The 17760-nt window shown below is 32.8% G+C and overlaps 2 protein-coding genes across 2 annotated transcripts; one reads left to right on the forward strand and one right to left on the reverse strand.

Annotated features, from left to right (window-relative positions):
- Nucleotides 1–962: 962 nt before the first annotated feature.
- Nucleotides 963–4762, forward strand: LOC123655321 (26S proteasome non-ATPase regulatory subunit 5). The gene is made up of 7 exons (XM_045591134.1): nt 963–1288; nt 2031–2175; nt 3152–3373; nt 3567–3819; nt 3897–4085; nt 4159–4482; nt 4554–4762. Exons 1-7 carry the CDS (start codon nt 1104–1106, stop codon nt 4745–4747), a joined length of 1512 nt encoding a protein of 503 aa, XP_045447090.1. The 5' UTR covers nt 963–1103; the 3' UTR covers nt 4748–4762.
- A 138-nt stretch (nt 4763–4900) lies between these two features.
- Nucleotides 4901–9896, reverse strand: LOC123655320 (dnaJ homolog subfamily C member 9). Its single transcript, XM_045591133.1, has 5 exons — nt 9685–9896; nt 9294–9566; nt 9083–9210; nt 8115–8256; nt 4901–5285 (listed from the first exon to the last, which is right to left on the reverse strand). The coding sequence occupies exons 1-5, from the start codon at nt 9773–9775 to the stop codon at nt 5116–5118; spliced, it is 804 nt and encodes a 267-aa protein (XP_045447089.1). The 5' UTR covers nt 9776–9896; the 3' UTR covers nt 4901–5115.
- Between the last annotated feature and the right edge of the window lie 7864 nt (nt 9897–17760).

Genomic DNA, 17760 nt, shown 5'->3' on the forward strand with positions numbered 1-17760 from the left:
ATTCTCAGTCCTACCCAATATGCACACAAAACTTCATGAGAATCGGTCTAGCCTTTCGGAGGAGTTTAACTACAAACACCGCGACACGAGAATTTTATATATTAGATTAATTTATTTATTTTACAAGAAATGTCTTAATAATGATCACTAATTTAATAAAATCTAATAAGTACTATTAATTATTTTGTATTGTTATTTAATTGATTGAAATTTTGATTTGGGCAAATTGAGATAAGGATTGATGATTTTGCATGGAATTAAATAAAGCTTTATCATTATTATTATTATTATTGGAACTTTTCTATCCCTTAGTCACCTCTTACGACACCCACGGGATGAAAGGGGGTGGCTAAATTCTATATGTCGTAGCCACTCAGCTAAGTAAGTTTTAGTATACTTTAAATTGAAATACCTACATAAGGGGGCGGCAAAATTTTCTTCCGCCCCGGGCGGCCGACAACCACGCTACGCCACTGGCGTGGTGACTACGGGCAAAACACATGAGTTTACGTCAAAACTTGGGGAGGCCCTATGTCCAGCAGTGGAGTTTGATAGGCTAAAGTGATGATATTAAATCATAATTCTCGAATCACATTATTTATATTACTGTTATTACATTACGACGCTCCTAGAGTCGGATTTGTCACCGCGAACAACACAAATGAATTGCTTTGGGTGACGAACGTGTTGAGTTTAATAATAAAATTATGAGTGGGATTTTTTTTGTAAAATTTTGTAATTAACACAAGTTTCGGACTAAACAGTATTTGACATATTAACAAGGAAGTTATATCCAATATAAGTTCCTTGCGTAGGTATTAAATAAACAGAGTAGGCGATATAGTTAGCTGTCTTAGCTTGGTCATAGAGAAGAGAAAAACTTTTTGAAATGTCAAATTCAAAATTTGATGAGTTAAATTTTCCAACAAAAAAAAAAAAAAATATATATATATTTTTAATATAGGTTTTATATACATTGCGTTTTAATTTGTAACTGAACGCAAAAATTGTTTCTAAAATAGTGTTGTTCGAACTATTTTAATGCAAGCTTTAGGTTAGTTCATGATTATATTTGCCTTTTTTAATTATTAAAATACTTAATAATGTCAAGTGAAAACTCAGAGCAGTATAAAATTTACATTGAAAAACTAAATGTCGAGGAAGAAAGATCTGTAGCTTTAAATGACTTAAAAATCCTATTAACATATAAACCAGCATCCGAAGCTGTAACTATTATGAGGAGCATGGGAATTTCTAAAATTATTCACTGTTTTAATTCTCCAGATAAGTAAGTCTAACATAATATTTTAAACTAAGCGTAATGATAAAATACTCTTTACTTTGATATTTTAGTGCAACCTTTTTATGGAGACTACCTATATTTTAATAATATTCTAACTTGTATTAATTTAAAAGTTTATTTGATACTTTGTTTATATGAATTAGTGTAGTCCAATTTTTTTTAGATATAGTAATATTAAAATCATTTAAAATATTGTAATACAGTATGTCTGATCAGACCGGGTATAAATTTTTCGCGTTTTTACCAAATCACCTTTTTAATTTGCTTCATCATTATCATTATTAGAGCCTATACAGTCCACTGCTAGACATAGGCCTCCACAGGTTTACGCCAAAAATAACGTGAACTCATGTGTTTTGCCCATAGTCACCACGCTGGGCAGGCGGGTTGGTGACCGCAGGGCTGGCTTTGTCGCACCGAAGACGCTGCTGCCCGTCTTCGGCCTGTGTATTTCAAGGCCAGCAGTTGGATGGTTATCCCGCCACCGGTCGGCTTCTTAAGTTCCAAGGTGGTTGTGGAACCTTATTATCCCTTAGTCGCCTCTTACGACACCCACGTGAAGAGAGGGGATGGCTAAATTCTTTAGTGCCGTAGCCACACAGCACTAAGCTAAGCTAATTAATTTGCTTAATTAGCAATCATTAATGATTTGTAAAATATTTTTTTTTTATTATATGATTTAACATCAATTTAACAATATATTGTAACATGCAACTAATAATTTTAGGAATGAAGTTGAATTGACTTGTGAAGTACTAAAGCTATGTTTTGAAAAATTTCAAGCCGGAGAACTTATTGCGACTTATCCAAGTTATATTATGTACATGTTACGACATAACAATGATTGTGTGCGTAGGTTAGCTGTAGACGAGGTTTGTATAACATTCTTATGACATTGGGTTTTGTTTAGGGCCTGTTCCACTGGTTGTGGATAAAGTTTATCCTGTTGTGTGTGTAAGTTAATAATTGTGTTTTTCGAAAAAAAACCGACTTCAATTACATCGACGAGTAATACAACGTAGATTGACGATAAAATAGTCAAGTAAGTACGCGTTATCAAAGATTACTCAAAAAGTAGATATCAGATCTCGATAAAATTTATATGTGACCACATTATAAACATCAGCTTTCGGTTAAATTAAAATTTATCAAAATCGGTACACCCAGTAAAAAGTTATTGCGGATTTTCGAGAGTTTCCCTTGATTTCTCTGGGATTCCATCATCAGATCCTGGTTTTCTTATCATGGTACCAAACTAGGAATATCCCCTTTCTAACAAAAAAAAGAATTATCCAAATCGGTATATCCAGTAGAAAGTTATGCGGTATAATACAACATAGGTCGACGAAAAAAGCGTCAAGTAAAAACGCATTATTAGATATAGCTCGAAATTTATTGTTAGATCTCAAATAAATTTAAATGGGACCAAATGACACACACCACCTTTCGATTAAAAGAAAATTTGTCGAAATCGCTCCACCCAGTCAAAAGTTCTGAAGTAACATTAAAAAAAAAATACAGTCGAATTGAGAACCTCCTCCTTTTTTGGAAGTCGGTTAAAAATAGATTTTAATTTAACAGCAGGAGACAAAATAGGTCTTTAAGGACCTGCTTTCTTCAATTAAGAAACTACAAATTTTAGATTCACAATTGCAAAATATTTATTGCAAATAGAAATATAACAAAAAAAAAAATGTATCATAAAATTTTATCTGGATACTGTTATTTGTCTTATAGAAAGATATATAGCCTATATTTTGTTTGTTCCGTCGTTGCTACGAAAAAATGATGGGCTTTGTTTACGTTTTGGTATCGCTTCTTGTTGAACAAACTTTATAATGTTTTCAGGTATATAAAACTGTTTCAAAGGATACCCTCTTACTGCCGTTACCTAAGTACATAGATGTATATGTTGCTATTGCACAGATGGTCTGCGATAAAGATATTGGTATTTCTAATAAAGCTGTCTTTATAACATCTAATTTACCAGTTGATATTTATCCTAAGGTGTTAGAGGAAATGAAAATTGCTTTGGAAAGTAATAGTAGTAGCAAGTGCAATGCATTTGAGGTATTTTTTTTTTTACTTATGTCATATTGGTTATAATAAAACAATTTATAGTATACATTAAGAAAATAACTTATGAAATAAGAAATAACATAATTATAAATGAGAACAATTTATGATAAAACTTTATAGGATCATATTATATTAATATATAATAGAATACAAGGTAAAAAGGCTTTTTTTTTTAATTTAACAGGTAATTATTAATATATCTTCTAAATCTTATGAACTATTTAATTTATGCGTGGACTTGGGATACATTGATTTTATGGTGAATGAACTTGAATCAGATGATATATTATATCAACTAAACATCCTGGAACTATTATCACAATTAGCAATAAAACCTCATGGTATCAATTACCTCATCAAACAAGGAACATTGTTGAAAATTTCAGAATTAGTAAAAAATTTACATGAAAATGCTTTTGGTGGTTTATTAATACCAGGTAAAAAGAGGAATTTGTTGAAAACTAATCCAATTTAATCTTTTAAGTAGTTTCTAATAATGTTTGATTTTTCCCAGGTTATATGAAGTTTTTTGGGGCTATTGCACATTATTATCCAAATGAAATATTTCAGAAATACCCTATCTTAGTTGAGTCCCTTTTTGATGCATTAAACTCTGATGATATAACAATTCTGCCAGTAGCTCTAGACACACTTGGATTTATAGGCACAACAATAGAAGGAAAAATGTGTTTAATGGCATTAGGTATTTATGAATTAAAGTACAGATAAAAATTAAAATTTAATTAAAATGATACTAACTTTATTTCACTTTTTAGGAAGTAAATACACACAAATCATTGAAAAATTAGGACTTATTGTAAAAAATAACCCTACAGAGATGAAAATTCGTGCACTACATTGCATAGCCAGTCTAATTGCTATTGATGGAGACCCAAAAGCTAGGGTTGAACCAATAGATCCCAGAGTAACTTTAATGACTCGAGAATGGTTTAGAAGCTTAAACAAAGAAACAGGATCAATGGATGCGCTGTTTGAAAATTGTAAGAATCCATTTCCTGACATAAGATTAGCCAGTTTAAATTTACTTAACGCAGTTTGTCAACATCACTGGGGTGTAGAATTGGTTGCAAAGACAGCAGGTATGAGATTTGATATCACATAATAGATACTTTTTAATTTCTTGAAAAGATTAACCAATAATTAATTCCAGGTTTCATTGAGTATTTACTCGATCGGACTGTTGACTATACAAAAGAATCAAAAGTAGCCAAGTATGAAATAATAAAGCATCTGGCAAATTCTACAGTGTTTGATGAAAATATTATTATGAGACTTCAAAAATATGTTGAACAAGGTCCTTTCTACACTGAGCTGTCGACTCAAGTGGCTATTGAAGAAGAATAAAAATCTATATATATATTTTTTTGTATTGTGTTTTTTATAAAATAAGTACCTAATACAAAATTAAAATAAATACCATGTCACTTAAATTAATGTTAGAACAGACCTAATGTGTTATGAGATTTATTCCCCAAAATGAAAAATTAAATAAAACAATATTTTGAATAATTTTAAATATGGTCGAGTTTTAAAACTAACATAAAAAAATTGTCATGAATCTATCTCAAGTAAATCTCCATTTTATTGTTTGGTTTCTTCTTTCGTTATTCACTATAGTTGGGTATTCGCCCAAATATGGTCCAGAAAAACAATAAATGAATTTTATACATAATGAATGTTACAGACATTAAATTTAACAAATTCCTATCTCATTACTTCTTTCTTTTATTTTTGGCAGTTGATTCTGTCTTTGATGATGCTTTTCTCTTTGTTCCTTTGGATTTGCCACCATACTTAGCTGCTAAATCATCAATTAAAGAGTCCATTCGTTTCATGCGTGCTTCTTGTTTTTGTTTGATCATTAGCTCTAGGCTATTTTCACCTGCAATTTAACATTAGATGTGATAACAAGTATTGGTTAAAGTTAATAGTTAAGTCATGTATGAACAAGCCAATGGAATGTAATCTAAAAAAAAAAAAAAAATAGATAAAGAGATCGAATTTATAAGGAACATTACATTTAAGTATTTTGATATTTATTTTTAATTCATTATTAACAGTAATCTAATGTTTCTTAAATTAGAACTATAGTCAGTTTTTTTTAACCGACTTCCAAAAAAGGAGGAGGTTCTCAATTCGACTGTATTTTTTTTTTTTTTTTTAATGTATGTTACATCAGAACTTTTGACCGGGTAGACCGATTTCGACAAATTTTGTTTTAATCGAAAGGTGGTGTGTGCCAATTGGTCCCATTTAAATTTATTTGAGATCTAACAACTACTTTTTGAGTTATATCTAATAATGCGTTTTTACTTGACGCTTTTTTCGTCGACCTACGTTGTATTATACCGCATAACTTTCGATTGCATGTACCGATTTTGATAATTCTTTTTTTGTTGGAAAGGGGATATCTCTAGTTTGGTACCGTGATAAGGAAACCAGGATCTGATGATGGGATCCCAGAGAAATCGAAGGAAACTCTCGAAAATCCGTAATAACTTTTTACTGGGTGTACCGATTTTGATAATTTTTAATTTAATCGAAAGCTGATGTTTATCATATGGTCACATATAAATTTTATCGAGATCTGATAACTACTTTTTGAGTAATCTTTGATAACGCGTAGTTACTTGACTGTTTTTTCGTCGATCTACGTTGTATTACTTGTCGATGTAACTGAAGTCGGTTTTTTTTTTCGTTTGCGAGCAAACACAATTATTTAACAAACGAATACCGAACATTTTGTTTGTGTTATTGGTCCACATAATGAACATAGAGCCCATTTCACACAAACGCTGTAGTTATATGCACACTCAATTGACTCCGTGATTACCTGCGTATAGCAAGTGTTTTAATGAGTGAGCCAGACCATATAGTTTGTGTGTGAGTTATGGCGGACATGTTTTCTGTAGTTAAGCGTACTACGCGCTTTGACGCTTTGAAAAGACGGAAGAATATAATCAACCGCTGTGTATAGCATTTGTGGACTACGAGAAAGCCTTCGACTCCGTCGAGATCTGGGCTGTCCTGGACTCTCTGCAGAGATGTCATATCGACTGGCGATATATCGAGGTACTAAAATCTATGTACAACGCGGCGACGATGACCGTTCATGTCAATGACCAAAGAACAAGACCTATTTTCCCTCCGGCGCGGGGTAAGACAGGGGGATGTAATATCACCGAAACTGTTTACCACTGCGCTAGAGGATGTTTTTAAGACCTTGGATTGGGGGGAACGGGGCATCAACGTCAACGGTGAATTCATCTCTCACCTTCGTTTCGCCGACGATATTGTCATCTTTGCGGAGACGCTGGATGAGTTAGGCCAAATGCTGGCCGGCCTAAACGAGTCCTCCCGACGTGTCGGTCTCTGTATGAACTTGGATAAGACGAAAGTTATGTTTAACAACCAAGTCATACCGATACCGGTATCGGTCGATGGTACCCTTCTCGAAGTTGTTCAGGATTATATTTACCTAGGCCATACTATCCAACTAGGCCGCAACAACTTCGAGAAGGAGGCCGATAGGAGGATTCGGTTGGGCTGGGCGGCGTTTGGCAGACTCCGTCGAGTCTTCAATTCGAAGATTCCGCAATGCTTGAAGAAAAAAGTTTTCGAGCAATGCGTCCTGCCTGTGTTAACATACGGAGCCGAGACGTGGACACTGACCAAGGGACTGGTCCACAAGTTTAAAGTCGCTCAACGTGCAATGGAACGGGCTATGCTTGGGGTCTCTCTCAAAGACAGGATTAGAAATGAGACTATCCGCGAGAGAACGAAGGTAACCGACATAGCCCACAGAATTAGCAAGTTGAAGTGGCAGTGGGCTGGTCATCTGTGTCGCAGGACCGATGGCCGTTGGAGTAGACGGGTCCTAGAGTGTAGACCGCGTCTTGGCAAACGCAGTGTGGGACGTCCTCCGGCCCGTTGGACCGACGATCTACGTAAGATTGCCGGTGTAGGCTGGATGAGGATTGCGGAAGACCGGGATGTGTGGCGCGAACTTGGGGAGGCCTATGTCCAGCAGTGGACTGCGATAGGCTGAAGTGAGTGAAGTGAGTGGAATATTGTTTTATTGTTCTTTTTTAGTGTAATTTTACTTTCCCCACAGAAAATTTTAGAAGTATTCAATATGAACAGGTTTTTACAATTTCTAAACAAGAACAAAGACAGTGGCACCATCTCTAACAATGACCCATCTCACTCTGTCAATATTGGAAATATGCGAGAGACTTAATCAGTACTAGTTTGTTAAAAAAAAAAAACTAATCTGATCAGCTGGTTAGTTAGCAGTTTGCACTGAACCTCGGCTTCAAGAGTTTTTGGGTCCATTCTGATTTGTATGTGTATGATTTGTAATATGGGGAAAAATGCATACCATATTATAAAAAAAAAAGACATTCAATAATAATAAAAAGCAAAAAGTAATAATTTGCATACTGGGTTTTTATTAGTTAGCTGTACCCTGCGCGCGTTGCTACGCTTTTTTTTGGTTGTACTAACTCAGAAACCTTTGTGGGCTCATGTACAACACTTTGCTGAAGATCATGAAATGATCAAATGCATAGTTTACGATTCTATAAAGGACAAACAGACAAACATTTATTTATATATAAATAGATTTCATACAGTCAATTAAATGATATATCGGCATAGTAATAAAAAAGCGGTTTGTTAATTAGCTAGATTATTAGATTTATTTACATACCGGATTTAAGACCAAGCGTGTTTATCAGTTCTTCAGCCTCTTTTGCTTCACGGTTTTCTTTTGCGTGGCGACGCTGACGCTTTTTTGCAGGTTCGTGTGTGAATATTTTATATGCTGGGATGTCACCTTGCTCTATCATTTCCTACAATTGATATGATGATTCATACAACGACGATGTATATCATTCAAGATATTACCAATTTTATATTAAAACAGCTTTTTTTAAACACTATTTCAAAGTTTCTTACTGATTGTTTTCTGCAGAATCTACATTCCAAATTAATTGTAGCTTCAGTTTTGACGCCTATGTATTGACACTAGCCATAAATGTTTGTAGCCCCTAGCATTATCACATCGTTATAGCAGATATACCAAGCCAATATAGTTCATTATATTATTTTACTATACTTACAAGTTTTATTCAATATAATTAACTAATTAAAACTTACTTATTATAGACTGATGTTAAATTAATAATAATAACAACCTTTATTTTGAGAACCCATATAGTGTTAGTAACAATGTTTCTTATAATCTAGTGTTGGAATAATAATAAATTTTAAACAATTATATTTATATATTTACAATTTAAATTATTCATCATATCACATGGAGTTTTATCCAATGTTGCAGCATTGGACTCTCCCATCTATCTTATAGATCAGAATACTATTATGACTGCTGCGGAAACGCTTAAGTAATGACATGCACAGAACATTACAGTGCCACAACAGCCCCATCAGTATCCTGAATGCATTACTGTATTATCAGAGACATCGTTGTGAGTACGCAAGCCAGTCCACTGACTGCACAAAAAAAAAAATGGCAGAAGGCTCTTGAAATTGATGAATATAACAATAAGACAGTCTTAGAAATAAAATACAAAATAATACTAAAGTTTTTTTTCATTACCATATTCATAATAATATATGATATTATTTTTAAAACAAAATATTAAATATACTTACAGTGAGGATACCACGAAGTCTAGGTTCATGTTCTGATCGTGCAAACTGAACTTGGTCTACAATGTAATCCATATCACCTTTGCCTGCTAGATATGCATTTTTTAAGTCATTTTTTTCTTCTTCAGAACCTATAACAGGTACACAAAAATATTAATATTATACAATTTTATTTACTTCCTTTTATTTCACAATTTATTATTTGTAATTTCACCTATATATTCTTTTTCATATGCTTTGATATCTTCTTCTGTTATTTTTTTAAATAACAATCTCCAATATACTGTCCAATCTTTATCTTTCATAACATTGTATTCATCTTCATCAACACTTTTGGTGGTGTCATAAACTTCTCTTTTATTTTTATCACTTAAAATAGCATGAACGCCACCAAGAACTTTGAATTTTTCGGTAGCTATTAGTTTTTCATCATCTTTTACTCTATCCGGATGAACTTTTAATGATAATTTATGATAAGCTTTTTTAACTGCAATTAATAAACATATTATTTATTTATATTAATTATTTTAAATAAATATCAAGTTATAAATTTAAAATTATGTAGGTATTTTAAACAAAAACAAAAAAACAATTATCAGTAGTACCTTCTTTTTCAGTAGCTGTTTCGGAAATTTGGAGTACTTCATACAAATTTGTAGTATTAAAATATTCTTCGCACAGTTCTAGAAGACCCATTTTATAAGTTTATTAAGTCTTTTTACATAGGAAATTAGGCATAGACTGTTATAAAGTAAAATTTAAAATATGATAAATTATGAGAATCGGCGCGCCGCGGCGTTCAGCGGTAAATTATTTTGACATTTGTCAATTGTCATTTGGAACTTTAGACCGCTGTTGTTGTTGTTTTAAAATTTATCCCCAATAGGGAAAGGCAAAGGACTATAATCCATACAGCCTAGTCTGAATTTGTAAGTTTCGTTCTGATATATCAAAAGGCCGGAGCCAAGTCTGAAGTAACTTTATTGTTCTTCTGATTCGATGACTGGTAGAGTAAGGCCGAAACCAAGTCTGAAATTTCATATTTTCGTCTACTCTTCTTTGTCTATAAGTGATAGGCGAGGTCGAAACCAAGTCTGTAATAGGCCGAAGCCTGAAATATCAAAATAAAATTTCACATCCGATGAATGAAGGTCCTGATCCTGTTTCAAATATCATTGATAGTATTGCAAATAAATTCAAATATACTAGTATAGTTATCCAAATTAGTCAATAAATCTTGTGTATTGCGCGGGACATTTTTTGGTCCAGAAGTTGATAACAAGTTGGCTATAAATAAGAGGCGTTCCAGATTAAAAGCGGAGCATTCAAAAAATATGTGATCTAAAGACTGTGTAGAGTTGTTGGTGCAATGTGGGCAAACGGGCGATGAGATGATACGCATACGATTCAAATGTGCATTAAATCTGCAATGTCCAAATCTCAAGCGGCATAGTATTGTATAATATTTTCTGCTTCTATGTTGATGCGATTTAGTAAACCAAGGACTTTTTCCAATATCTTGATTTATCTGAGCATACCAAGATCCTTTTCTTAACAAGGTTTGTCGCCAAAGATCACGCCAATCAGATAGGATTTTTGATTTAATAGCAACTAATAGATCAGTGTATGGTACGGCAACATTCTCATCAACAGGGCTGCCGCTGTCACTGTCAACAATTGAACGTGCCAGAAAGTCCACATGTTCATTTCCCCTTACTCCTATATGTGAAGGTGTCCACAATAATTTGATGTTGTAGTTTCTTCTGGATAGTTGATAAAGGAGATGTCTTATTTCTAAAATGATGAAGTTTGTATTAGCACTGAATTGATAATTATCTAAAGCCTTTAGAACGCTCATACTGTCAGTAATGATCAGCCAATATTGATTAGTTTGTTTTTTAATGAATTCTAGGGCAGCAGTAATTGCTAGAGCTTCAGCTGTAAATATTGATATCTCCTTTTTCAATCTGACGCCTTGGCCAAACTTCAGATGAGGTACATAATAGGCCATGGAAACATTTATATCATTTTTTGATCCATCTGTGTAAACTTGTTTGAACTTATCAGAGTATTGTGCTATGAGGTTGTAAACTTCCTGGCGCTCTTTTAGCTTATGGTCAATAATAATATCGATTTGATTAATAAGACAGTCAAACTCCTTTTCGTAACACATCCAATTGCTAGAACTGTGTATTTTGTGTTGGTTATTTAGATTTAACATGAATGAATATTCGAAGAGAATAAATGGGTTATTAGAAGTTAATGGAGCATTTACAGGATATTTACTATGTAAGTAATTAAGCTTTTTAATTAGAGGATGATTACTAATGGAAAACAGTTTTAGCAAAAAACAGTATTTCAAATATTTAAATCTAAGGTGTAAAGGGGAAATGTTGCACTCGACCTGTAACGAATTAATTGGGGTTGTTTTCATGGCGCCAGTGATAAGTCTCAGGCTGTGATTTTGAATAATATTTAATTTGTTAACCAACTTGTCATTAGCAGAAAAACATAGAAATCCATATTCAAAATGACTGCGTACAAGAGATTTATATAGGGTAAGAAGGATTTTTGGATCAGAACCCCAATATGTTTTTGCAAGAGACTTTAAAATATTAAGAGCCTTAAGAGCTCTATCAACTATGTGGTCTACATATTTGTTCCATGATAAGTTATTCATGAATATAACACCTAAAAATTTAACTTCATTTGTGATAAGAAGAGATATATTATTATAGTTTATTTTAATTCTTTCAGACCCTACTTTATTAAAAACTATGACTTTAGACTTTTCAAAGCTAATGTCCAATGCAAGATAATTAAAATAAGAATTTAATTTAACTAAAGCTTCGTTTAACTTAAGATTTAGGGTAGTTATATTATTACTAGAACAATAGACTACCAAATCATCAGCAAACTGTAAATTGTATATATGAGAGCCTAGAATTAAGTTTAATCTATGTATATAAAGTGTGAAAATCAATGGACTCAAAATGCTACCTTGACATGTACCTTTATGAGAAAGCCTTGGACCAATAAGTCTATTATTATACTTAACAAATACCTTCCTACTGTGCAAAAAATTAAAAATCCATTGTATAACTTTTACAGGTAAACCAATCGCAGCTAATTCCGTGGATAGAATATGATGGTTAACATTATTAAAGGCTCCAACTACATCGAAGAAAACTCCAGCGAGGGCTTGCTTTGATTGTATAGCATTATAAATATCAAGATGTAAGTGAGCAATGCTCTCCCTTGAAGACCTGCCTCTTCTAAAACCAAACTGATTAGAAGGTAAAATATGATTAGACTCTATGAAATGTTCCAATCTTTGTTTTAAAAGTTGTTCAAATATTTTTCCCATGCAAGAAGTCAATGCTATAGGTCTATATGAATCAAAGTTAAACTTGTCCTTGTTGGGTTTTAAGATAGGTACTAAACAATCAACCTTCCAATCCATAGGAATAAGATTATGCTCCCAAAGAAGATTCAGGATATTTAATAAAATTAGTTTAGATTGAGAAGACAGGTGTTTAAGCATTTTATATGAAATGTAGTCAAGGCCAGGTGTAGAGTCTTTTCTGGATGAAATAGCAGAATTTAATTCGACAATGGTAAAAGATTTTATAATAAAATTTTGATTAGGAAGAATATGGCAGAAAGAATTAAGATTAAAGGCTGGCTCTACAGTATCTGGAGTATATTTTTTGAGAAAATCAAAGATCCAAGAATAGTCAGAGTTGTTATGGGAAGGTGGAGAATAGCTTTTGTTAAATTTTCGCATATACGTCCAAATGACTGATATAGGAGTCGATCTGTTAAATTGTTCACAAAGTTTTATCCAACTGTTTCTTCTCTCATTTCTGATAATATATTTTTTGGTGGCTTGTAGTCTTTTAAAATTAATGTAATTAGCCTCAGTGGGATCAGATTTAAAAGTCAAATAAGCGTTTTTGCTATTTAATACGGCTTTGGTGCAATTGAAATTCCACCAAGGAAGAAGTTTTTTTTTTTTATTTAAGTTAGAAGGAGAGCATGAAGATAAAGCTGTATTAACCAAAGAGTGCTTAGAAATAGAAGATGATTTCCACAGTGCTGAGTGTAAAATATCTGTAAATTTTGTGTAGTTATGAAGGGGGTCTTGTGTATCAAGAGAAAATTCAGTGAGCAATAGTTGGACATTTAAATTATAAATGTTCCAATCAACGTTGTTCAGGTTAGGGAAGCAGGGTAGTGAGCTACTATTGGGAATAGGAGTGGCATTGTAATGATTGTTATTAAGTAAAATTTTTGTGATTACAGGAAAGTGGTAGCTGCCTAAGGGATCGTCATGTACTGACCAGTCACACTCTAGAGCCAATGAAGGTGATACTATGGTTAAGTCAAGAGCATTCTGTCTCCATATGTGCGAACCAACAGTGGTCATACTTCCGTCATTAAGTATAACCAAATTATTGTTATTGATAGACTCTAAAATGTCTTTGCCTCGACAATTAGAAGTAGAACAGCCCCAGGCTGAGTTTAGGCCATTAAAATCTCCTGCTAGGAAGATTGGTTCTGGTAAACTTTTAATTAACCTGTCTAGTTTAGATTTAGAAAAAGCAGGATTGCAATTAGTTGGACTGTAAAAGCTTATGATAGTAAGTTCTTTGTTGCTAGAGTATTTTATACGAACAACAACATTTTGAATGGAGTCATCATAAAAAGTATCAATTTTAGAATAAGAAATAGAGCTATGTATTAATATGGCTACGCCATTGTGGGTGTTTCCTGAATCAAGACGAATTACATTGTAATGACGTATCTTAAATTTTTGACAAGGCTTTAACCAAGTCTCACAAATTAACGCAATGTGAATATTTTTGTCCAAAAGGAAATAATTAAAAATATGTTGATTGTGTAGAATACTCTGAGCATTCCATTGCACAATATTTAAAGTATCCATAAAGTACAAATTATTTATTAGTAACCTTTTTTAATGTATCTTGCAGGACATTTTTAATATTTTGGGAAGAGATAGGTATTTCATTATTTTTGTTTAGTGTTATAAGTTTTACTAAAGCTTCTGTAATAGATTTGAGTATTATTTCGGAATTTAAAAGAGATAAGAACTGATCAGTTTTGTTTAATGATGGAAAGTGAGAGCTGTTTAAAACATCAACAAAGCTTTTTTTCTGAAATTTATCTCTGTTAAGCTGGATTTTTTCTTTTTTAACAGGGCATGCAGGGGATATGGCAATGTGATTGCCAGAGCAGTGACAGCAACTGGCTGCAGTATAAGGAGTCTGACAATCTTTAAAATTGTGACCTTCGCCACAAATGCTGCATCTTTGTGAATTTTTACAGAATTTTGCAATATGACCATATCTTAAACACTTTAGACACTGCTTTACTGGCGGGATGTACTGCCGTACTTCGAACCGCCAGCTGTTGAGGTCCACACTATCTGGTAAATTGGGACAGGAAAAGGTTATAGAAATTGTTTTTGTGGGGATTAATTTTATTTCTCCATTTTCTCTTACACGTCGCATAAATCTACGTATAGATATAATATTTTTCGTGCTAGTTAGAGCTGAATATATTTCTTTATTGGATAATTCTATAGGCACATGAGAAATTACCCCAGTGACCTCTGTAGCGGCAGCCGGAAGGGAAGCTTTAAGTTTGTACCCATCAAGATATTTTTTGTTGCCTAAGACCGCGTTAGCAAAAGCAGGTCTATCAAAGATAACTCCAACTTTACTTTTATTAATGCGTTTTAGTTGTTTCACGCCTTTATTATATTTTTTTATGCTATTAGCGAGTGTCATCATGTCTCTTGTTCCGATTGGCTTGTCAGCCTCTGTACTCTCCAGGAATACAATATAGTCAAAATTACCCCCGTTCTCAGGGTAGTGCCGCACGTAATCGGCTACCCGAAACGGGGCATACCTTTCGGCGTCTGTTAGCTCAACAGATTTTATGGACTCGGAGTCGGAGCTCAACGAGTCGTCCTCAGCGTTACCTTCCTCCTTCTTTTTCCTTTTCTTACTTCTCCCCATCTCTTGATTAATTTATAAGTATTTATTTATAAAAAACTCCAGTGAATGAATTATAAAATTAATAAAATATTTTTGAAAAAAAAAGACCGCCTTTTCACTTCAAAGTTCCCGCGCCTTTATTATAGACCGTTTTTGGGTGACCGAGTTTTTTGTTTTAATTTATTGAGAGCTGGATTCGAGTCTTTCGCTCTAAGGGTGACCGAGCTTAGCTCGGTATTTTTGGTAAATCGTGTTTTTTGGAAATCATATTTAAATACGAATTACATATTGATATAATTGTATTTGCAGGCAAACGAAGAAAAACCGACTTCAATTATATCGACAAGTAATACAATGTAGGTAGACGAAAAAATAGTCAATACGCATTATCAAAGATTACTCCAAAAGTTGTAATCAGGTACACCCAGTAAGAAGTTATGCGGATTTTCGAAAGTTTCCCTCGATTTCTCTGAAATCCCATCATCAGATCCTGGTTTCCTTATCATGTTACCAAACTAGAGATATCTTCTTTCCAACAAAAAAAGAATTGTCCCCGAAGATACATAATATATATATATATATATATATATATATATATATATATATATATATATATATATATATTGTATCGAATTGAGTAACCTCCTCCTTTTTTTGAAGACGGTTAAAAATATGAAAAATATTTTCAGATTTTACCGACATAATAATAAAAAATATGAACTGGCTACTTAAATAAAAAATCATGAGTCAATTAGAAAAGAAAAAGATCTGGAGACATGGGGATTGGATCCGTGGTATTCTCGGTCGATCCTGACCGGCTGATTTCCCACATGAGGTATTACAACTTTATTGACAGTTGCAAAATTTACCATCGTATTCTAACGATATTGTAGCCATGTTTACATTGCCTAAAAACAGGGATAAAACGACATTTTTTTAAAATGAATCCTAGCTATATCGATTTATCACTCCTGAAATCCCCTGCATACTAAATTTCATGAAAGTCGTTGGAGCCGTTACCGAGATACAGATGATATATATACAAGAATTGCTCGTTTAATAGTATTAGATAACTTCATTTCCGATTAAAAGTATCGAACTATTCGAGTCGAATTTTTTAAATCGTGAACCCGAGTAAAGTGAATAGATATCGATTTCGTTTGCTCTCGTGCCAAAATTCAAGCTATTACTGCTACGTTTTAAAATTATAATGTAAAACGGAGTAGTACATAGTATAAGCCTTAAGTTTTAATTTTGAATAATTCTGGATGAAAATTGTAAAATATTTTCATTACGAGGTGAGGAAATAATTGAAGCGTTCAAAAATGTATTCAAAATATCATATATATATAAGTACAACATAATATTATATATTTGTTTAGTTTTTACACTCAAATTTTTGACCTGAGTCATGAAACCCAACTTATTTGAAAAAGAAGGAGAAAAAAATATATTGGTATAGTATTTCTTAAGCACAGTTATGTTAACCGTTATACTAAGTTTGATAAAGCACAATAACACTTTAAATCTAGTAGTAAATCTACACAAACCTATATAATTTTTATCACTGCTGAGAATTCCAAATAAAAAACGATGTTTTGTACAGGAAGTTATATTGTAAACTATTGTGTGCTTGAAACAGGGATTCCAAAATTTTCATATAATTTTCATACAATTTTTATCTGTTTTTATCTGGGCTATCTAGGATCCAGATAGATCTATCTCCAGATAGGGATACCTATGGAGTGTAGAAGAACATTCCATAATTATACCTTCAACGTTCACGTAGAGAATATAAAACATAATATGAACGATATAATTATTTTAATCATAGATGAATAGGTAAAAATCAATCATCAACAATCACATAAATATGCGGACGACATATGCGTATGACGATAAACGGTTGATTTTATCCCTAAATTGTTTTCTTAACCCTTACAGTCAATCGGGGTAACTTTGACAGATCATTACTATATTTTTTTAGCTAACTTTGACAATATTAAATATAAGACACAAGAGATAATATGTGCTCTCAGGTTGGTTTTCATACTCACAAGTTATTTAACGTCTATAAAATCGTAATATGTATCAAAAACTGGCAATTTTGTTGTGTGTCAAAGTTATAACCCCTTTATTGGTAACTAACTAACTATGATACAGATGAGATTTTAAGATAGACATATTAAAGGTTCTACTTCCTCCACTTCTTTAGGGTTAATGGCTTTCAATAGTGCCAAATGAGTACAGATGATTGCGCCAATCTTACCTAGTAAATATTAAAGCGTGTATTATGTTTTTACATATCTTGATAGTAGCAAAATTTTCGAGTTATCTAAAAAGTTTACCACTGAAAAAAATACAAAAATTGCACGCGGAACTTTTAGCAAAGTTTTTGACATTAACTTCTTTGAAAGCTTCTTTTTTTCAGAGAGTTGATTTACGAAGTTTGTTAAGTAAACAAATTTTATAAATTTAACTGTACGCACTATATGTGGACCACGTAAAAAATAAAAAATAATTTTGTGTCAATCAAAGTTACCCCGAGAAACCGTATATGTTGTACTTTTATATAATGTTAGTATTTTAAGTTTTCCTTTTTGTATTTAGGTTGTCAGGCCAGCCAGCCTATTTGATAATTAGCCATATGTCCATTCA

Source organism: Melitaea cinxia, chromosome 7, assembly GCF_905220565.1.
Source record: "Melitaea cinxia chromosome 7, ilMelCinx1.1, whole genome shotgun sequence".
Classification (NCBI taxonomy): Eukaryota; Metazoa; Arthropoda; class Insecta; order Lepidoptera; family Nymphalidae; genus Melitaea; species Melitaea cinxia.